The sequence below is a fragment of the Danio aesculapii genome, chromosome 10, assembly GCF_903798145.1.
Source record: "Danio aesculapii chromosome 10, fDanAes4.1, whole genome shotgun sequence".
Classification (NCBI taxonomy): domain Eukaryota; kingdom Metazoa; phylum Chordata; class Actinopteri; order Cypriniformes; family Danionidae; genus Danio; species Danio aesculapii.
The window spans coordinates 33,143,012-33,167,122 of NC_079444.1; the positions used below are offsets into that span (position 1 = coordinate 33,143,012).

General features: G+C 39.8%; 1 protein-coding gene across 1 annotated transcript in view; it reads right to left on the minus strand.

Moving 5' to 3' along the window:
- Positions 1-116: 116 nt before the first annotated feature.
- Positions 117-24,111, minus strand: part of prdm15 (PR domain containing 15) — a 36,604-nt gene continuing 12,609 nt past the window's right edge. The window contains exons 9-24 of the mRNA XM_056467361.1: positions 23,922-24,043; positions 23,717-23,811; positions 23,506-23,593; positions 21,405-21,572; positions 20,826-20,920; positions 17,797-17,928; positions 17,267-17,410; positions 15,836-15,999; positions 15,665-15,744; positions 8,404-8,523; positions 8,189-8,320; positions 6,226-6,309; positions 4,866-5,041; positions 3,270-3,347; positions 2,966-3,157; positions 117-1,098 (exon numbers count right to left, since the gene is read on the minus strand). Of these exons, the coding sequence (XP_056323336.1) occupies positions 553-1,098; positions 2,966-3,157; positions 3,270-3,347; positions 4,866-5,041; positions 6,226-6,309; positions 8,189-8,320; positions 8,404-8,523; positions 15,665-15,744; positions 15,836-15,999; positions 17,267-17,410; positions 17,797-17,928; positions 20,826-20,920; positions 21,405-21,572; positions 23,506-23,593; positions 23,717-23,811; positions 23,922-24,043 (2,416 nt within the window). The 3' untranslated portion in view covers positions 117-552. The remainder of the gene's footprint in view (positions 1,099-2,965; positions 3,158-3,269; positions 3,348-4,865; positions 5,042-6,225; positions 6,310-8,188; positions 8,321-8,403; positions 8,524-15,664; positions 15,745-15,835; positions 16,000-17,266; positions 17,411-17,796; positions 17,929-20,825; positions 20,921-21,404; positions 21,573-23,505; positions 23,594-23,716; positions 23,812-23,921; positions 24,044-24,111) is intronic.

Sequence of the window (24,111 nt, forward strand, 5' to 3'; positions counted from 1 at the left end):
TATCTTTATTTTCCTTCAGACTTAATACACGATGAAAGATAGAAAACAATAGAAGAGTCAAGCTTTTAATTTCAAAATCACCTAAACGCTTCATTTTTGAGCGAGATGCTAATGATCTAATCTGATTTCATTATTTATGCTAAGCTTAGTTAAAAGTGCTCCCACCAGACCCAAACATCGGCTAAATTAATTCAAAAGTGATAAAACTCAAATGTTTAACTCTAAGGCAGTGTTTCTCAACCATGTTCCTGGAGGACCACCATCTCTGCACATTTTCCAGGTCTCCTTAACCAAGCACACCTCATTCAGATCATCAGCTCATTAGCAGAGAGCGAAAGACCTGTAATGTGTTAGACTGACAAAAGAAACATCCAAAACATGCAGTGTTGGTGGTCGTTCCAGGAACGTGGTTGAGAAACACTGCTGTAGGGGCCTTGTAATTTCCAAAATAAGTGGAGTGTTTCTTTAACAAACAGAAGTGCTCAATTACGATCACATTGGTCCAAATCAACTTCCGGAAATCTGACCTTAGCTCTAATAGATCTTCAAGTCTCAGTAGCTGAACATCTGTGGCGCAGCGGTGGTCTGTTGTTGAGCAGGTCCAGTGACTTGTGTCTGAATCTGATGTCTTTGTTCTGGGAGTGTTTGTGGCTGATCCGAAGGCTCCTGAGGGGTCGGTGTGTCCGTCTGAGGGTCATCTATGCTGGCGGTATGAGCTCCATCGGCTGCCACGGGCCGCCAGGTTAAAGCGGGCTGCTCCAGTTGATGGGAAAGGGGGTTGACAAAGGTGGTGAGGTTGATGAAATGTGCAACCGATTGTGGAGCTGTGGCGCCCGCCGTGCCCACAGCCTCAGACTGAAGATCTGGCGGCCGGTTGTGCAGCATGGCTGAGCCGCTGACAGCGTCAAAGGTCACGGTGAGGATGGAGCTATCCAGGGTGAGCGGCCGGTCGGACGGGGCGAGGTGACTGACGGCCACTGGCTGCAGGTTACTGAACTGGGCAGGAGCGGGGGTTGTGATGGGAGTCACGGTGATGTTGGTTAAACTGACCGAACTGGACGACACCGGAGGCACGCTGGGGTCGGTCAACACTACCACCTGTGTGTGTAGATTGGGCAGAGGAGATTTGTCAATACACAGAATGCAGATATTTGAGATCATTCATTCATTCATTTATTTTCCTTCGGCTTAGTCGCTTACTTATCAGGGGTCGCCAAAGGCGGGCTTTATTCGCCATATAGCAATCGCTGATTGGCTCCTGTACTAGAAGGCGGGGCTTCATTCGTCATATTGACAGAACAGTACATTGACAGCACGCCTTCTAGTACAGGAGCCAATCATCGATCACTATAGACTGACGATACTCTGGGGGAGGGGCTCGAACCAGACATGAGTTTCAGCAGATTTTGTGTGATTTGGACACTTAGAAATGGAACTACAGAGACAGTTGTTGTTTAATTTTATTGGTGATTCCTAATATGAATTTTAATCGTAAGCTTGGCAAGCAATTTCAGAGTATTTGATGTTTTCCCATTCAAACATGATGCGTGAGCATACTGCCCGAGAGGGGTTTCAAAGATGGCGCAGAGTGAAATGACTTGCCTTAAGGGGACTTTGTCTATAGTCTTTGATGTACTTCCAACTGAAACTGAATATTAATGAGGGGGCGGAGCTTTCCTTTGCACATCATTCCCTCATAGCTATCTAAGAGGGGTGTGGTTAAGAATACTGCTATACAATTGCTATGGAAGCTCTCATGTTGACGTCAACAGAATAATCGCCACTCCAAAGTCAGAAGCAAATGGTCAGTCGCTGATCGAATGTTAAACAAACATTTTTAGGTGATTAATTTGCACGGATTAATCATTCAACCTAACAATGTGAGCCGGCAAAGTAGGTAGTACTATCGTCTCACAGCAAGAAGGTCGCTGGTTCGAGCCTCGGCTCGGTCAGTTGGCATTTCTGTGTGGAGTTTGCATGTTCTCCCTGCGTTCGCGTGGGTTTCCTCCGGGTGCTCCGGTTTCCCCCACAGTCCAAAGACATGTGGTACAGGTGAATTGGGAAGGCTAAATTGTCCGTAGTGTATGTGTGTAAATGAGTGTGTATGGATGTTTCTCAGAGATGGGTTACGGCTGACAGGGCATCCGCTGCGTAAAACAAATGCTGGATAAGTTGGCGGTTCATTCCACTGTGGCGACCCCCGATTAATAAAGGGACTAAGGCGACAAGAAAATGAATGAATGAATGAATTTTGATTCCACACAGACTTTAAAGTCCACGTCAACCGGAGGTTGCTGAGACTTTTATTTCAGTATGATAATGTACTTCCAACTAAAACTGAATATTGAGTAGGGGGCGGGGTTTTCTTTTAGCAAATCTTTCCTCAGTAAGCCTGTGACCTTTTCCCTCTGACCGATGTACACCCACCTTAAAGGGAGAATTTATTTGATCAAAAATACAGTAAAAACTGTAGAATTGTGACATTTTATTACAATTGAAAACAACCTTATTGAACGTAGTCAAAAAATTTCATGTGTTCCTTTTTATTCTTTTAAAAACATAACAAATATTGATAGTGTGTTTCTTTTTTTATTATCATTTTAAACCTACTGCAACTGTTTATCTTTATAGTCCTGAATATTATTATTATTATTATTATTATTATTATTATTATTATTATTATTATTATTATTATTATTATTATTATTATTTGATTAATTTCACTTTGTTAATCCCAGAGGGAAATCCCACACATCACACAAAATACACTTTTAAATACACCATTTTTAAAAACTGTGCAATTCAATGCTCAGTTCTGAAAGCTACATGCATTTGTTATATAGTAATGTACATGTTATATAATAAATCTGTGAAGAGAATCACTTGAAGATGAACATGTACTACAAAATAAATATGATCCAATTTCAAGGGCACACTGCTAATAAATGGTTACTGATGGACAAACCTGCTGAATGCTCTGTACAGCAGAGTTGGTTTCATCTCCCACAGTGGCAGGAAAATCAGTATTTTTGCTAGTGAAGTCGCTGTACTCGTCTGAATCTGACAGCTCGGGCTCATGAGGAAGGAGTTTTGCCCTCTTCTTGGAGTTCCTGGAGACTTTTTCAGTAAGAGAGCCTTTCTCCAGAGTCAGAGGAGGCTGAAAAACAGACAACAATTAATAAAAAAACATTCAAATGTCTTTCATGCAAAATCATTTCATTTTCATTCTCTGTTTACTGCCATGCAATACCGGATGTTAAAGGACTAACCTGTGCAATACTGATGGTGGAGGCATCGACTGTTGATGGTTCCGGAATGTCAAATTCACTCAATCGTACCGCCACAATCTGGAGAGAAGCCACATTTTAAAGGTGTGACAAAAAAATCTAATGTAAAATATAGTCAAAATCCTGTTAATGTTTTATTATTTCTTTTTTATACAATTATTTTAGCCAATTTTACTCTTGACTAAAATAAAATGCTATTTACTCTAAAGAACAATAATTATAACTTCATACTTTTATTTGACAAGAATGTTTTATCATCACTGATATCAAAAATATGTATACTGTAACAAAAGATACTTATTTATCATCTTTATATCTAACATTTTTTAAAATATATAAAAAAAATAGGTGATCATGCTACATTTCATTATATTTATATGATTAATAATTTGCTGATAAATGGAAAAAGCCTAGTGAATTGAAGGATTGTGGTAACGTATTTAGAATTAAAATTAGTGCTGTTAAACAATTAATTACAACTAATTACACACAAAATAAAGGTTTGCATTTACATAAATTTGTGCATGCTCTGTATTTTTATTATGAAAAAAATATCAAATATATAAATATAAATAGCATATATGTGATAAAAAGAAGTTATTTAGATTTTAATAATAAATAAATAATTAAATATCTACATATAAAAACATGAAAAATATTTAGATTTTAATAATAATTCTAATAATTTACATATATATTATACACAAGGGCTGCACGGTGGCGCAGTGGGTAGCATGTTCGGTCACAGCAAGAAGGTCATTGGTTCGAGCCTCGGCTGGGTCAGTTGGCATTTCTGTGTGGAGTTCTCTCTGTGTTCGCGTGGGTTTCCTCCGGGTGCTCCGGTTTCCCCCACAAGTCCAAAGACATGCGGTATAAGTAAATTGGGTAGGCTAAATTGTCCTGTCCGTAGTGTCTGTGTGTGTGTGTGTGTGTGTGTGTGTGTGTGTGTGTGTGTGTGTGTGTGTGTGTGTGTGTGTGTGTGTGTGTGTGTGTGTGTGTATGGATGTTTTCCAGTGACGGGTTGCAGCTGGAAGGGCATCCGCTGCGTAAAACATATGCAGGATAAGTTGGCAGTTCATTCCGCTGTGGCGACCCCATATTAATAAAGTGACTAAGCCGAAAAGAAAATGAATGAATGAATATTATACACAACACACACACGTGTATTATGTAAATAAAAATTATTTTGTACCTGTTTAATGACTAACACTAATTATTAGCACTAAAACAGCACTAAATAAAATAATTAATATTCTGGGGTTACACTGTGATGCTTAAATAAAGTATTTTAATATTAAGAAGGATTATTCTTGCTTTATTATTGTTATTATTACTATTAATAATAATAATATTAATAAATAAATAAATTAATTAATTAATTAATTAAATAAAACATTCATTTTAATGTTCAGCTGTACTCCACTCTTATTGGTTTGATGCTTACATATTAATTATCATCTTATAATTTTTTTTTCTAGTCATATTACACACCAGTTGCTTTAATAAAAGTTATTTAATTACCATCAATATGCAAATTTGTCTTTTCAGTGCAAAAAAACAAACAAATCAGTAACTCACCTCGGGGTGTTTCCGGCGCATGTGTCGGTTCATGGAGGCCCGTGTGGAGACTTTGGTGCCACACAGATGGCAGCTCTGAGCTTCCACCTTCTCATGGGTCAACTGTGTGTGTTTCTGAAGCATGTACTGCGTCACGTACTTCTTGTCACATACGGAGCACGAAAACGTCTTTCCAACTATTAAAGGGAGACAGTAAATTCACAGAGTTTTCATAAGACCTCAGATGCAGCCATTAATAATTTTTTTTTCTTTATATCTATTGTTTTACTCTCAAATGCTAGTAGCTATTGAGTAGGGCTGCAAAATATATCACAAAATTAGCAATATTGCAATAATAGCATATACGGTATACATATCGCAGACATGTGTGATGAATTATTTATTTTATTTTATGCATTGGTTGTTTATCAAAATGTGACTGATGAGCTGCCGGCTTACTATCTTTAACCCCACCTCCTCAGTAGTTACTGTTCTGCTATTGGCTAGATTGGCCCAAAAGTGAACCCAGGGTTGAAAATAAATACTTATGTTGTAAAGCGGATAGCGCAAAAGCCCTAACAGTGTATCCGAATCCCCTTTTTAAATTTACGTAAACAATAATATTTTTTGTTACATTTTAATTCATGAATGTTTCATATTTAAAAATGTTTGTGCATTGCTGTACATCCCTGTGTGTGTAATAAGCAATGTGTATGCCCGTTTTGGATTCACATAGACACATATCTAACGCGCTCTTAAAATAATGAAAACTCAGCGCCATTGACTTTCCACCAGCTTTTATTTGGTCAATGGTGCGGTCTATTTCTGTTGACTCAAAATAGCAACGTGCCAACAATGCACCTTAACACACCTCCTTTTCAGACCAGCACGCCCATAAGTGGTGCAAATGCATTTGCTACTTAAACAACATGGCACAAAACGTGAAAATGATACCTACGCTAGTCTGTAAATAGCGAAAAAAAAAAACCACTTGCGCCGTGCCTGACTGTATGATAGGGCCTATAGTGTTTTAAAGACTACATTTTTGCACCTTGAAACAGTTCTTTTAATTTGAATTAGAAAAAATTTTATCTGAAAAATGTCTTTTACCTGTTTTCTTTAATTTCATTAAACAAATGTTTTAAAAACATAGCCAATAAAAATATTATTTTTCTAGAAAAATTTTATATCGGTAATAATATCGTTATCGCAATACTCAACAACAACATGGCATACCACCTATTTTTCCAGTATCGTGCAGCCCTACTATTGACTTTTTTTAATGAGTCACCAAGGACCACGATTTCAGCTAAAATCAGTAAATGAAAGCCTTTTAATAGCTACTGGTTTACTGAAACGCGAACAGTGTAACATACTATACCTGTATGAATAAGCTTGTGCGTCTCCATTGTGTTTCTCTCACTAAACGTCTTCCCGCACAGTTCACACATGAAGTCTTTTGTGCCTGGAGGAATACATTATTACATTCAATTTATATACATTTTATTATATGCATCATATTTATCATTATAGGACTGAATATGTCTCATTCCATAATTGAGGGCATATTTTAATGCATTTTGCATTCATTTTGCTTAAAGGATATGCACTACAAATGTATGATTTACAGTAAAACGAGTCTGTAATTAATGTAAAATGATGCAGCATTATATGTGATAAGAGACAGTTGATTCTGTTACTGTTGTTTAACCTTTTTTAAACAACCAATAGAGTTGACAGTAACAGAGTTGACATTTTCCACCATTTTGTGCTTAAGCTCAAGATCCTAACCTTAAACCAGACACCACATGGCATATCTAAAACAGATATTAATGTACTTTACATATTATTGTTTTTTAATGAATTAAAAAAAAGAATCACTGTAATATCACAATAACAGAGTTGACATATAATTACTCTAGTATTGGTGTTTCCTAAATATGCTGTACAAAAGAAGAATAGTGAATTTCCTCAATGCCTTCGTGAGTTTCCCGCCAGAGGAAGTGACATCACTTGGTGCAACTTACATGCTTTTTCTATCAGCGCTTTACAGACTATTATGCCTTATTATAACCAATGTAAGAGAGTTGACAAGAACATAGAGACAGACACAAAATGTATACTTTTTATCACTGAAATGACAAATAATACAGAAAGTTATTTATGAATACAGAAAGTTTAACTTAGTAAAGTAATAATAATTTATAGCTCATGTAGCTAAATGTGTGATTCAGGACGTGGAGACAGTCAGAAAGCTTAAAGTATAAAAGCAGATGGCGCAAAAGCACTCAGAGCGTGTCCGAATCCACTTTTGAAATGTATGTAGAGAATTATATGTCTTGTTACATTTTAGTACCTCAATTTTTCATGTTTAAAGATGTTCGTGCGTTGCTGTACATCCCTTTTAATGTAATAAGCAATGTGTATGCGCATTTTGAATCATATAACCAATGCACTCTTTCTAAAATAACAAAAAACCCTATTTTACTTTATGCATTGGTTATTTATCAAAATTTGACCAATCAGATTGGGGCTTTATCCCCACCTCCCCTGCTATTCGCTGAAACGGCCCAAAGGTGAACCCAGGGCTGAAAATAAGTACTAATGGCAGGAGTCAATACAAAAAAAGAAAAACAGCCAATCAGAATCAGAATATTTGTTGAGGTGTTCACTTATTCATAGGGCTCTATTTTAGCACAAGTCTAAAGCGGATGGCAAAAAAGCACTAAGGGTGTGTCTGAATACACTTTTTAAATGTATGTAGACAATATTATATTTTGTTACATTTGAATCCCTTAATTTTTCATATTTAAAGATGTTTGTGCATTGCTGTACATCCCTGTGTGTGTAATAAGCAATGTGTATGCACATTTTGAATCCACATAGGCATATAACCAATGCACTCTTTAATAACAAGATAACAAAAACCCTCAGCCATTGACTTTAGACCAGCTTTTAGTTAGCCAATGGCGCGGTCTGTGTCTATTGACTCAAAATAGCAACATGCCAACAATGCGCCCTAACACACCCATAAGTGGTGCAAATTGCTACTTAAACAACATGGCACAAAACGTGAAAATAACTACGTCCAAAATATGAAAATTAGACTTCATAGTTTAGGTAGCTAAATGTGTGATTCTGGACATGGAGACAGTCAGAAATAGATAGAGAAGGAGTCTTTAAGATAATATTTTAAAAGCAAATAGTCTCTAATTACACATACAACATTTTTAACTTGATATAACTTGTGTTGTTATTCAAAACGGTTTCATTTTTTGTTTTGTTTTTTAAAAAAAAAAACACAAAATGTACCCACAATTGCCCAGTCTCCATATGCTGCTCACCTGTGTGTCTTTTATAATGCTTCAGCATGTTGACCTTCTGGGCGAATTTGCGGTTACACTCTTTACATTCGTATTCTTTGATTCCCTTGTGCAGCTTCATATGATGCCGTAGAGCATGTTTTGTCTTCATACCTGCAAAAACACAAGCGCATAGTAAAACTGATTGCTTTTGGGATATTTTTGGTTAAAATGTATTTTTGTTAAAATATCCACACCTTTTCCACACTCTGCACACAGAAAGTCTCTGACGTTATCATGGACTCTCAGATGCTCCTTCAGCATGTCTTTCCTCGCAAATGACTTTCCACACTGTTCACAGCAATGGCTCTTCACACCTGAGGGTATTATCACCAATATTATTGTCATGGATTGGTCAGGCTCTCACGACCCCCACTCACGAAGATCACCATCACCTGACTTCTAATGAGCACACAGCTGCATCACATTCACGAGCACCAGATAAAAGCACAGCACTCCAGTCGCTCATTGTCCGGGCTCGTCTCGACGAAAGCGGACAACTGAGCGACCACTCAGCGTAGTCATCCTCAGCTAAAACAAACGATTTACTTACCTGTTCTCTTTGTATTCCTCCTAGTCTTCCTGGTCCTCCCGAATCGTCCTGTCTTCCAGTCCTTCCAAGTCTGTGTCATCCTCTGTCAGCTGTATCTGGTGTGTGCTGTCCATCCTCGTGTATTCCTGTTACCCAGCCACGGAGGAAAAGACCCCAACATCATTCCTGATCCTCCTGGCTATCCTTCATGTGCTCCTTGTTGTCATTTAATAAACACCCTAACGTTTCCTTACCTCTGTCTCCTGTCCGCTTCATAACAGAAGCCCGGACCCATAACGACGACAACATGAGCACCCCCGATCACCTTCAAGAGCTGGTGGACCAGTTGAAGCGGATTCTACAGCCACCAGCTCCACTTTCCAACGCACCACCAGCACCGAGCACTTCCGCCTCCACAGTTTCTTCTTCGGCCCTTCCTTCCAGTCCCATGGCCCGACCAGCGCCCTACTCAGGCGGAGCGGGGGAGTGCAATGGTTTTCTGTTACAATGTTCCCTCATATTCGAAATGCAACCTTCTCTATATCCCACAGATAAGTCGAAGATCGCCTACATCGTATCTCTACTCTCTGGACCTGCACTTAAATGGGCTGAGACGATCTGGAACCAAGCCGGGCCGGTCATGAATTCCATCACTACCTTCACGGAGTATTTCAAAGAGGTGTTTGGACGTTCTGATGGGGAAGTAGCCGCTGGAGAGCAGCTGTATCATCTAAAGCAAGGTACTCTATCTACACAGGAATATGCTCTCCGGTTTCGCACTCTAGCAGCTGCAAGTGGATGGAATGAGAGATCGTTGTTGACCACGTACCGGCTCGGCTTGGAACCCACTCTCCGAATCCAACTGGCCACATTAGATGATACAATGGGTCTGGAGAGATTCATCCAACATTCTCTCCGATGTTCCGATCGTCTCCGTTCCTATCAACAGGACACCATCACCCCCTCGTCTGCACTCCTCCAATCGCCTGAGTCAACAGCCTCTCCAGAACCAGAACCCATGATAATAGAGTCTGGAAGACTGACATCAGCGGAACGACAGAGGAGGCTGACCCGGGGTCTGTGTCTATACTGCGGTGTCAGTGGACACACCCGTATGGAGTGTCCCCTTCGTCCCATTCGGACTTCAGTGAGTGTATTCAGTACGAATATTGAACAATGTAAACCACTTACTACCACCGTACAAATAACTACTGCCTCTATTTCTCTCCTTGTCACAGCCCTCATCGACTCCGGGTCAGCAGGGAACTTCATCTCCCAATCCCTCTGTCGTCAACTCCACCTCCGTACTGAGGCGTCCTCGCATATATACCAGATACAACCGATAACCCAGTGCACTCGATCTTCGACCCGTATCCATCGACAATGCGAAGACATCCTTCTTCAAGTGGGGTTGTTACATCAAGAGAGGATTCAATTTCTGGTTCTGGAGGGTGCAAATATGGACATCATTCTAGGGCGCCCGTGGCTGGTGAAGCACGATCCCATCATCTCTTGGGGCACAGGAGAGATAAAGAAATGGGGATCTGGATGTACACCTGCCTGTTTTCCAAATCTCCCTCTTCAAGGTCGGAACCCCATTTCTTTGTTTGCAACATCGGTCGAGAGCCCTCCTGAGAAGCAGTCTATCCACATTCCTAAGGAGTACAGCTCCTTTCATGATGTCTTCTGCCCCAAGAGAGCTTCCCAGCTACCGCCGCATCGGCCATGGGACTGCGCGATCGACCTAGTTCCAGATGCCCAGTTGCCAAGAGGTAGGATCTACCCGCTCTCGCTTCCAGAGAATCAGGCAATGGAAGATTACATAAGGGAGGCTCTGAGTCAGGGGTACATACGTCACTCAAAATCACCAGCCGCCTCAAGCTTCTTCTTTGTGGCCAAGAAGGACGGAGGGCTGCGTCCATGCATCGACTACAGGGTCCTAAATAACGGTACAGTAAAATACCGATATCCCCTTCCTCTGGTACCAGCCGCTTTGGAACAGCTCCGAGAAGCTAAAGTCTTCACTAAATTGGACCTCCGCAGCGCGTATAATCTGATAAGAATACGTGAGGGGGACCAATGGAAGACAGCATTCGTGACCCCTACTGGCCACTATGAATATGAGGTCATGCCTTACGGTCTGGTCAACGCCCCCTCCGTATTCCAAAACTTCATTCATGAAGTCCTCCGGGAGTTTCTTCACCACTGTGTAATAGTGTACATAGATGACATCCTCATTTACTCCCGGAGTGAGGCCGAACATCGCCAACACGTTGCGGAGGTCCTACACACATTGAGAGAACATCACCTCTACCTCAAAGCGGAGAAATGCTCATTCCACCAGAAGTCGATTCATTTCTTGGGATACATCATTGACCAAACCGGTATACGTATGGATGGGAAGAAAATTGAGGCTGTTCTATCCTGGTCAGAACCCACTTCCATTAAGGAGCTCCAGAGGTTTCTTGGGTTTGCTAACTTTTATAGACGGTTTATCAAGGACTACAGCAGGATTACATCACCTCTCACTAATCTCCTCAAGGGTAAACCCAAAGGACTGGAGTGGACCAAAGAAGCAGCCGCAGCCTTCCGCCTTCTTAAGAAGGAGTTCACAAGGGCCCCACTCCTGACTCATCCTGACCCAAATCTTCCTTTCGTGGTGGAAGTGGACGCATCCACCACCGGCGTCGGGGCAGTATTATCTCAACATCATGATACACCGCCCCGACTGCATCCCTGTGCCTATTTCTCTCGGAAGTTGAGCCCGGCGGAGCAGAATTACAGCATAGGAGACAGGGAGCTTCTAGCAATCAAGCTAGCCTTGGAGGAGTGGCGTCACTGGTTGGAGGGAGCCAAACATCCGTTCCAGGTGATCACAGATCACAAAAACCTCCAATACATCAAAGAGGCCAAGAGACTATGTCCACGTCAAGCCAGATGGTCACTTTTCTTCTCACGTTTTGATTTCTCCATTTCCTATCGTCCAGGACCCAAGAATCTAAGAGCAGACGCTCTCTCTCGTTTACACGAGCATCACGATCATGAAGAACTCCCAACGAAGATTCTTCCCGAACACATCTCCATTTGTCCGATCACCTGGAACGCTCCTCCAGTCGTTGCCACTCCGGAAGCCCCTGCTCCGCCGGGATGCCCTCCTCATCGGCAGTTCATACCACCTGAACACCGGGTAGATCTGATCCACTCCTTACATACCTCGCTAGGCACTGGACATCCAGGGATCAACAATACTCTCTCGCTAGTATCCCAACGATTCTGGTGGCCAAACATGGCAAGGGATGTGAGGCAATATGTTCAGGGCTGTAAGGACTGTGCCCAATCCAAGAGCCCACGTCATCTACCCGCTGGAAAGCTCCATCCCTTGCCGATTCCGAACCGTCCCTGGTCACACCTAGGAGTGGACTTTATCACTGACCTCCCTTCGTCAGAAGGTAATACCTGTATTCTAGTCATAGTAGATAGATTCTCAAAGTTTGTCAAACTAATCCCTCTGAAAGGTCTTCCCACAGCCTTTGAAACTGCCGACAATATCTTTAATCAAGTCTTCAGGTCATTTGGTATTCCAGAAGATATTGTGTCGGACAGAGGTCCACAGTTCATCTCACGTCTATGGAAAGCCTTCTTCAAGCTCCTAGGTGTGGCCGTCAGCCTCTCTTCTGGATATCATCCCCAAACCAACGGGCAGACAGAGAGGAAGATTCAGGAGGTGGGACGGTTCCTGAGGACCTTCTGCAGTGGTCACCAGAACTCCTGGAGCCAGTATTTGGGCTGGGCAGAATATGCCCAAAATTCACTGCGGCAACCCTCCACCGGACTCACGCCATTCCAGTGCGTCCTGGGCTTCCAACCACCGCTCTTTCCCTGGGATGGCGAACCATCTGATGTCCCCGCAGTGGATCACTGGTTCCGGGAGAGCGAGAGAGTCTGGGACGAGGCTCATCAACATCTGCAGAGGGCAGTCCGTCGAAGCAAGGTAACCGCCGATAGGAGAAGGTCTGAAGAACCCAGATACACACCCGGACAAAAGGTGTGGCTATCCACCCGGGACATACGCATGCGACTGCCCTCTCGCAAGTTAAGTCCCCGATTTGTTGGTCCCTTCACCATCGTGGAACAGGTTAACCCCGTCACCTACAAACTACAATTACCCTCTCACTACCGTATTCACCCTACATTCCACGTATCACTCCTGAAACCCTATCACGATCCTGTTCTTCCCTCCACAGAGCCTGACCACGAAGAGGAACCCCCTCCTCCACTGCTCCTAGAAGAAGGAGCCGTCTACGCAGTGAAGGAGATCTTGCGTTCCCGACGTCGTGGTGGCCAGTTGGAGTACCTGGTGGACTGGGAAGGGTACGGCCCCGAAGAAAGGACATGGGTTCCCAGAGCTGATATTCTCGATCCTAGTCTCATGGTGGAGTTTCATGAGAGCCACCCTGAGTTCCCAGCGCCTAGAGGCAGAGGGAGACCACCACGGCGTCGGAGGTGTCGGCCCTCAGGAGCGGGCCCTGGGGAGGGGGGTACTGTCATGGATTGGTCAGGCTCTCACGACCCCCACTCACGAAGATCACCATCACCTGACTTCTAATGAGCACACAGCTGCATCACATTCACGAGCACCAGATAAAAGCACAGCACTCCAGTCGCTCATTGTCCGGGCTCGTCTCGACGAAAGCGGACAACTGAGCGACCACTCAGCGTAGTCATCCTCAGCTAAAACAAACGATTTACTTACCTGTTCTCTTTGTATTCCTCCTAGTCTTCCTGGTCCTCCCGAATCGTCCTGTCTTCCAGTCCTTCCAAGTCTGTGTCATCCTCTGTCAGCTGTATCTGGTGTGTGCTGTCCATCCTCGTGTATTCCTGTTACCCAGCCACGGAGGAAAAGACCCCAACATCATTCCTGATCCTCCTGGCTATCCTTCATGTGCTCCTTGTTGTCATTTAATAAACACCCTAACGTTTCCTTACCTCTGTCTCCTGTCCGCTTCATAACAATTATACTGTTGTGCTGTGTGAATTGTGTGTGTGTGTACTTTGTATATATGTAGAAATACACACACATATTGTACATAAAATACAAAAAAATACAAAATAAATATATTTTAGACCGCACACCACACACCAGTTGATTGGTGGAGAGGAGACAGAGTTATGATATGGGGATGGTTAGGAGGCTATGATGGGTTAAACCAGGGTTAAACCCCTACTCTTTTTCGAAGGACATCCAGGGATTTTTTATGACCACAGAGTCAGGATCTCAGTTCAACATCTCACTGAGCAGTATAGAGTCCATCAATATACTGGGGCGTATACATATATATATACATATATACATACATATATACATATATACATACATATATACATATATACATACATATACATACATATATACATACATATACATACATATACATATATATATATATATATATATATATATATATATATATATATATATATATATATATATATATATATATATATATATATATATATATATATATATATTCATACATACCAAACATCCTACTCTCACCTATGGTCATGAGCTTTGGGTCATGACCGAAAGGACAAGATCTTGGATAAAAGCGGCTGAAATGAGTTTCCTTCGTAGGGTGGCAGGGCTCACCCTTATAGACAGGGTGAGGAGCTCTGTCACCCAGGAGGAGCTCGGAGTAGAGCCGCTGCTCCTCCACATCAAGAGAAGTCAGCTGAGGTGGCTCGGGCATCTGTTTCGGATGCCTCCTGGACACCTACCTAGGGAGGTTTTCCGGGCATGTCCCACTGGCAGGAGGCCTCGGGGAAGACCCAAGACACGCTGGAGGAACTATGTCTCTCGGCTGGCCTGGGAACGCCTTGGGATCCCCCCGGAGGAGCAGTGTCTGGGGAAAGGGAAATCTGGAGTTCTCTCCTAAGACTGCTGCCCCCGCGACCCGGCCACGGATGAAAATGATGATGATGATGCTGATGATGCTGATGATGAGATATATATATATATATATATAATATAATATGGCAACGCAATGGCGCAGTAGGTAGTGCTGTCGCCTCACAGCAAGAAGGTCGCTGGTTCGAACCTCGGCTGGGTCAGTTGGCGTTTCTGTGTGGAGTTTGCATGTTCTCCCTGTGTTCATGTGGGTTTCCTCCGGGTGCTCCGGTTTCCCCCACTGTCCAAAGACATGTGGTACAGGTGAATTGGGTAGGCTAAATAGTTCGTAGTGTATGTGTGTGAATGAGTGTGTGTGGATGTTTCCCAGAGATGGGTTGCAGCTGGAAGGGCATCCGCTGCGTAAAACATGCTGTAAGTTGGGTTAGGGTTAAGTTGGTGGTTCATTCCATTGTGGCGACCATGGATTAATAAAGGGACTAAGCCGAAAAGAAAATAAATGAATGAATGAATATAAAATATGTATAATCATGCATATTTATATTCACAAAAACATACACAGTACGCACAAATTATATTTTGTAAATCTGAACTTTTATTTTGGATGTGAATAATTATAATTAATCGTTTGACAGTGCTAATTTTTATTGGTCATAACTTTTAGACAGAAAAACACATACACTGGAAAGTATAAGGGGAGATTCGGAAGGTAGAGGACTGGAAAGATACTTTACATGCGCAACTGAATTTTTCCAACCGTGCATAAGATGTACAAGCAGGTCGCACATGTGCTTTGAATCATTTTTGCACTACTTGGTATGCCTACAAGTTGTCAACACTGAACCGGGACTTTGATTATTTTACTATCAGAAAAGAAATGAGTTGAAAAAACCTCAACTTTACTGAAGACAGCAAAAACCACAGACGTACTGAGTTGACAAATACATGTATGAAGAGAACAATGTAGTAGACTTTGGGCTTAAGAAGATTTCTATTCTAAAATCCATTTTTTTCCTACCTGTGTGGATGATTTTGTGCCTGTCCAGGTTTCCGATGCTGTTAAAGATCCGTCCACACATTTCACATGGATGAATATATCTGAAATATAATAGACAACATTTCTAGATACCATCGACATTTGTGATATTCTTTGAAACAGAAAGCTCTGAACATCTTCTCCTGGTCTTACTTCTGCACTGCAGGATCAGGCAGGTGGTCTCGGTGAATAACTAGATGAGCGTTGTATGTGGCTTTCAGAGCAAAGCGGCGATTACACATTGTGCAGTTGTAACCTTTTTCCTTATGCATTTCCATTATGTGTTTCAAGTAATCACGGCCCTTGGCGAACGTCACCTGAAGAAAGTAAATAGATGACGATTCGTAAATAAATGTTTTTATTATACAAAATAATCTGGCACCTAAAAAAAGAAGGATTATAGAAGTCTATACATCCCATTTTAATTGTATCAATGTTTACAACTACAGAGAAAATTAAAAGACCACTTGAAAATCCTCAGTTTCTCTGGATTTATAATTTATAGGTATGTGTTCAAATAAAATTATTTTGTATTTTTCTGTAAACTACTGAAAACATTTAGTAAAAACAATCACCAACAGCATTTTTTGCATAAGATAACAAAAAAGTGGCAGGTTTTTAGATATGTTTATATTTATTTTTGTACACTCAATACCAATGTTTTAAGAAACTAATGTTCTGTGGAATAACACTGATTTTTAATCATAACAAATGAAAATATTTGTCATTCTGTACAATTATTATTTTCCAAAACGAAAAAAGAAAAGCTTTAAATGGCAATATTTTTACTTGAAATTTGGAAGAAATGTTCAGACCTTTATAGTACAAATATATATATATATATATATATATATATATATATATATATATATATATATATATATATATATATATATATATATATATATATATATATATATATAAATATTTGTATTACTCAAACACATGCCTCATAAATAGAAGGAAATCCAGAGAAACCTGAGAATTTTCAAATGCTTTCCTCTAAATCTTTTCACAGCCCGGTGATAAATTGTTAAAATATTGCTCCTGCTTATTAGTATTTAATATTAAATATATAAAATCCAAAAAATCGAAACATGTACTGATTATTTTTATCTGGCTTTTTACTGTATTTTACTCCTTGCATTAAACATTTGTGTCTATATTGCAATGAAAAAATAATTTATTAAAAAAAACTGAAACGGCGTCACGGTGGCGCAGTGGGTAGCACAATCACCTCACAGCAAGAAGGTTGCTGGTTTGAGCCTTGGCTGGGTCAGTTGGCATTTCTGTGTGGAGTTTGCATGTTCTCCGCGTGGGTTTCCTCCAGGTTCTTCGGTTTACCCCAAAAAGTCCAAAGACATGCGGTACAGGTGAATTGGGTGAGCTAAATTGTCCGTAATGTATGTGTGTGAACGAGAGTGTGTTTGTGCTTCCCAGTGATTGGTTGCAGCTGGAAGGGCATCCGCTGCGTAAAACATATGCTGGATAAGTTGGCGGTTCATTCCGCTGTGGCGACACCAGATTTAATAAAGGCACTAAGCCGAAAAGAAAACTGAATAAACTGAATGGCTCCTCGTTTACCTGACATTTCTTGCAACTGTATTTGTGATGTTCGGGATCGTTCTTCTCATCTTCCTCATCAGAGCTGTCGTCACTCTCCTCCATAGAGATGCCAATCTTCTTAATGAAGTCCTCTCGCTCCTGCTCATCCATTAGGGCGATGTCCTGGAAAAGATGCATTTTGGGACTCAATAAGTGGACATTATCATATTATTGTAGGTTGGTCATTTTTTTAATATTCAATACAAGATGGATGGATGGATGGATGGATGGATGGATGGATGGATGGATGGATAGATAGACAGGAGTACAATTGACGGACGGACGGACGGACGGACGTACAGACAGACAGACAGATAGATAGATGGATGGATGGATGGATGGAGAGACGGACGGACGGACGGACGGACGGACGGACGGACGGACGGACAGACGGACGGACAGACGGACAGACGGACAGACAGATAGATAGATAGATAGATAGATAGATAGATAGATAGATAGATAGATAGATAAATAAAAAGATAATCTTAAATATAATTCCTCCTCACCTTAAAGTGCACATGGATGTGATCTCTCAGGACGTCCACACGGAAGAACTTGCGACCGCAGATCTCACAGGTGTATTTCTTGTCCCCGTGGGTCAGTAAATGCTTGTTCATATTACTCCGACAGGAAAACACCTTGATTAATAATAAAAAAAGCTTGGTTACACTTTATTTATTTTTTCTTTATTTTTTTTATTTAAGGTGTCCTTGTTACAGTGTAACTATCCATTTAATGTAAGCACTATATGTGGTGAGGGTCAGAATGAGGTTTTGGTCTAGGGTTAGTTGCAGAAAATTCTGTATAATTAAATAATTGAAATTACTTTAGCAATTACATGGAACAAGTGTAACAAGAACACCTTAAAATTAAAAATAGCCATTTTCTTTTTCATTTCAGTGCTACACAGATTTATCACCACTACCCTCCACTAACATTGAAATGTAAAAAACGCTACAATAAAAATATGTAACCTAATTAACAGTAAGTTGCATTAACATATATATGATGAATAACCATAAATTACCTTTGCCAGAATTACCAACATGACACTTCACTATTCCTCTTTTTAGTTTATTTAGTTTATCCTTTTTAGTTTATTTTTTAAATGTATTTAGTATATACATTTTTATGTTATGAGTTTTATGTTACATATAATGTTGATAAATAATGTTAATTAAATGACTTTAATTTTATGTGTGTTACCATAATGGTATTAAGTAGTGAATAACACTGAGCGCCTTCTATATATTAGTGTGAGTCTTAAAGATGTTTGTGATGAGCATTTGTTCATCAAATGACATCCTTCTTGCTGTGAGGCAACTCTGCTAACCACTGAGTGTTGTACAAGCATTTATACACATCGTACTGTGTATGACTGTGTATGTGACGAATAAAATTTGAATTTAATTCTGAAGTGGCCCTAAGAAAATAGCAAAATCACTAAAAATGCCCATTTGCCACCACCACAGCAATCATTAAGAAATTGTAAATGCTACAAATCAGACTGAAAGAAAAACTGTGTCTGTCTGTAAGGATGATGGTTCGATTGGGCAAAAACAAATCTCCAAAAATCACAGCTGGAGAATGTTAGTTGGATCTTGGGGCCTCCAAAACTCCAAATCTACAACCTATTCCAACATCAGGCTTTTTGCAGTTAATAATTTGATTACTGAAATTTGTCCTTTTTCCACCCAATTCAGTGTTTATATCTCACGATTCTGATGTTCTTTCTCAGAATTGTGACTTCATTTCTTGTAGTATTGATTTACAGGCTTTTTTTGCAATTGAAATTTTGAAAAAATGTTTTACATCTTGCTACTCTCATCTCACTTTCTTTTCGAAGAATTGTGATGTTATTTCTCACAACTGCAAGGTTTGAGGCTTGTTTTATTGAGTGTATATCTACATTTACATTTACATTTAGTCATTTAGCAGACGCTTTTATCCAAAGCGACTTACAAATGAGGACAAGGAAGCAATTCACACAACTATAAGAGCAGCAGTGAACAAGTGCTATAGGCAAGTTTCAGGTGTGTAAAGTCTAAGAAACAAAGCATTAGTAATGTGTTTTTTTTTTGAGAGAGTACAGTTAGTGGTTTAGCCAGAGAGGCAGTTACAGATTAGGAAGGAAAATAGAGACTAAACAGTTGAGTTTTTAGTCATTTCTTGAAGACAGCAAGTGACTCTGCTGTTCTGATGTAGTTAGGGAGTTCATTCCACCAACTGGGCAGATTGAATGCGAGAGTTCGGGAAAGTAATTTCTTCCCTCTTAGGGATGGAACCACGAGGCGATGTTCATTCACAGATACCAAGTTTCTGGAGGGCACATAAATCTGCAGAAGTGAGAGCAGATAAGAAGGAGCAAAGCCAGATGTCGCTTTGTAAGCAAACATCAGAGCTTTGAATTTGATGCGAGCAGCAACTGGCAGCCAGTGCAAACGGGTGAGTAGCGGAGTGACATGTGCTCTTTTGGGTTCATCAAAGACCACTCGTGCTTCTGCGTTCTGAAGCAGCTGAAGAGGTTTGATAGAATTAGCTGGAAGCCCAGCTAGTAGAGAGTTGCAATAATCCAGTTTGGAAAGAACAAGAGCTTGAGCAATGAGTTGAGCTGCATGTTCAGATAGGAAGGGTCGGACCTTTCTGATGTTATAGAGTGCGAATCTGCAAGATCGAGCAGTTCTAGAAATGTGGTCAGAGAAGTTTAGTTGGTCATCAATTGTTACTCCAAGGCTTTTTACCATTTTGGATGCAGTAATGGTTGCCCCATCTATCTGGATTGAAAAGTTATGGTGTAGAGTCGGGTTGGCAGAAACTTCAAGCAAACATCTAGCAATTATAATTTTCTTTTTTCACTTTTTTATCCACAATTCTGAGTTTACATCTAACAATTCTAAGAATGTTAGTTGGATCTAGGCATGGGACGATAACTGGTTTCAAGGTTTAACACGGTTTGGAAAAGCCAAGGTTTTAAAACCGCTATTATACCATTCCTACGGTATATGCAAATTTTAGTTTTTTTAGTGACTATTTTTTTAGTTTTTTAGGGCAAAAGTATTTCCTTGTAGAGAAATCAGTGTTTTTGAAACTAATAAATATAGCAGAAGTCAATGACTTGTTTTTATTATTTAGCCTGACATGTTTACTGTTCCAAAATATTTGAAATGTTTCTTACAATGAAATTTATTGTGTTCAGTAAGGAAAAAAGTTGTTGTTTTTATACCTAGACATTTAAAAAGAAGATATTTTAGAGCAGTAATCACAATACCGTAAAACCATGATGTTTTTAATTAAGGTTATCATACCGTCAGAATCTTATACCGGTCCTAGTTGGATCTTGGGGTCAAAAAGTCTCCAAAAACTACAAAACTACAATATATTCAAACGTCACCTACACCACAAAAGGTAAGAATTAGAAGAAAAAATTCTCTATTCTCGTCCTAAAACAAACTCAAGCTTTATCAGGACTGTTTGTTCATATTTTGAGCCTAAAAAAAAATTTAAGGGTTACATAAAAAAGACTGAGGAGCATCACCTTTCCACAACTGGGACATGCTGAAGGCTCCTTTCTGTATTTGCTTCCCTCCTCACCGTTGACTTCAAGCTCCTCTCGTTTCAAGTTCTTTGGGCCTGTAAAAAAGACATTAATTTACACATTAATTTACACACAGAGGAAGTGACATAAAGCTTGATGATCTTTACTTAAAGGGAAAGGCACAGAAAGTTAATAAAGCTTAGAAACAGAGCAGATCTGTTCACTGCTTGTTCTCATTTACTGATTAGATTAGTGTTTCCCAACCCTGTTCCTAGAGGCACACCAACAGTTCATATTTTGGATGTCTCCCATCTTATCTGACCCATTAATTTCAGGTTTTGGAGTCTCTTCTAATAATCTGATGAGTTGATTCAGGTGTGTTTGATTAGTGAGAGGTTGAAAATGTGTACTGTTGGTGTGTCTTTAGGAGCAGAGTTGGGAAACACTGGATTAGATGAACATACTGTCCTTCATATGCTATGTTTTTACTTTCAGGAATACTCTATATGGATGTTAAATATGTTGCTCAAGTGTTTTCTATTTTGAAGAATAAAAATGTACATGAAATCCACATCTCACCAACGACATGTCGCCTCTGGTGGTCCTGCATAACGTCTTTGCGGTAAAACATCTTATTGCAGATTTCACAGGCGTACAGCTTCTCTCCGTGTTTCTTTTTGTGCTTGGACAAATTACTGTTAGTGGAGAAAAACCTGGAGCAAATCTCACACTGGAACGTTTTGTCGTCTGCAACAAAAGAGAAGCATAAAAGATACGTATATGTTGTGCATGGTGTAAAATATATATTGCAGTCATTTATACAAACACATATTTAAACTGAAAAGGTGCAAAAAAACATAATAAAAATTTTCAAATGCATTTCTAAAATGTGAAATATAACTTAAATCATGTTTAAAAAATGTGGATTTAACATAACAAGCAGGGTCAGACAGAATCTGCAGACATTTTTTGCTATTTCTGGCAAAGATTTTGTAAAAAAAATTGCGGCTTTCTGTGAAATGATTTTGAGAGTATTATTACTAAAGACTAAAAACATGAATGCAAAAACAAAAACTGAAAAAAGAATTGAATTTTTATTTAAGGTTAAGTTTTTATATAAGGTACAATGCAAATCCAATTAGATTCTCTTGTTTGGTAAACAAAGCAAGTCTCTACTAGAAGACAGAACATGTTACTTTACAAACTGCATTGTAAAAAAATCATATTTACATGAATGTTAGATAATAATAAAACAGAATTTAATATAAAAACAGAACAAACATCTTTTTACAGACATTTACATAAGTAAATAAATAGACTCAACAATGGGCTATAAAATCTTCAGAAATCTGCAGATCTGCTTTCCGTGTGGGCTTACAAATAGGTTATGATTACGAATCTTCAATACTCTTCAATACATATTTGTTGCTCTTTGTATTCAGTATGATTGATTTATTCATTCATTTTCCCTCAGCTTAGTCTCTGATTTATTAGGGGTCGCCACAGCGAAATGAACCACCAACTATTCCTGCATATGGATGCCCATTCAGCCACAACCCAGTACTAGGAAACACCCATACATTCTCTTATTCACACACTCATACACTACAGTCAATTTACCTATTATTCACCTATATCGCAAGTCTTTGGACTGTGAGGGAAACCCGAGCACCAGGAGGAAACCCACGCGAACACTGGGTGAATATGCATACGCCACACAGAAATGCCATTTAACCCAGCCGAGACTCAAACAAGCGACACAGCGTTCTTGCTGTGAGGTGACAGTGCTAATCACTGAGCCACCATGTTGCCTTTTCTGTTATTATATATCCTTTTAATGAGTTTATTTAATAAATGCAGCAGACTTATGGTTGTATAGAATTTTGAAAAAGAAAGTATGATCGCAAAAGCATGTATTTCAATGTGTAAAAACTAAAAAAAACTAAAAGAAAAACATTGTGTCAAACAAAAATCATCTAAAAACCTCTTAAAATGCTCAATTATTCAACTATAAGTTGCAGAATTGCATGATATAATGATTAGTTTTAAAAATATATTTTAGCTCCCACTAAATGAATGCATTTTATTAAAAATATATACAACAGTATTAAAATAGGGCCGCATGGAATTGGTGGCTCAGTGGTTAACACAGTCGCCCCACAGCAAAAAGGTCACTGGTTCGAGGCAGTAGGCATTTCTGTGTGAAGTTTTCCATGTTCTCCTCGTGTTGGCGTGGGTTTCCTCCGGGTGCTCCGGTTTCGCCCACAGTCCAAAGACATGTGCTATAGGTGAATTGGGTAAACAAAACTGGCCATAGTGTATGAGTGTGTGTGTGTGTGTGTGTTTGTGTATGAGTGTGTGTGTGCGTGAATGTGAGCGTGTATGAGTGTTTCCCAGTACTGGGTTGTGGCTGGAAGGGCATCCAATGCATAAAACATATGCTGGAATAGTTGGCAGTTCATTTCGCTGTGGTGACCCCTGATAAACAAGGGACTAAGCCGACAGAAAATGAATGAATGAATGAATGAATGGTTTATTTTAGTATATTATTTATTAATAGTATAATTTTTGTTTATTTTTTATTTTATTTTGTGCATTATTTGTGGACAAAATTGATAAATCAGTAACAGTGCGATCTTTTGCTGAAATTATTCAATGAATGATATAAAAAAAGGTTTACCTGTCCTGCAGTTATGAAATCGTAAGGCATTTTCCACTCGGAAGGATTTCTCACAGGTTGAACATTTGTATCTATACTCAATGTCGGGCTAAGAAAAACAAACAAATAAAGCACACAGAAAAATAAACGTATCTTTTGTTAGATAGATATCATTTTTAATGTTATTTGAAAGATCAGTAAATGCAAAGTAATTGGACAAAATGCCTCATACCTCATTCTTGCTGTGTTTATAGGATATGTGTTGTTTAAGACTCTCTTTTCGACTGAACATCTTGTCACACTCGTCACACTTAAAACATTTGTCTCCTGTATGTGAAGAAAACGGTTAGAAATAAAACATATGACACAACTTCTAACAACTTCATATGGGTAAACGGAGCGACAAGTCCTTTTTTTAGGGATGATGGGAGACGTACCGTGGGAGCGGATGTGTCGGTTGAGGTTACTGCTGTTCTGAAACACTTTGTTACAGAGGCCGCACTGGTAAACTCTTTTATGATCTCCACCCGGACGAAGAGTTCGCTTCCTCAGAATAGGTCTAGCAGAAAACAGGACAAAAGTTATGACTGATGATATTATATTTCAACACAGAGAAACATAAATATG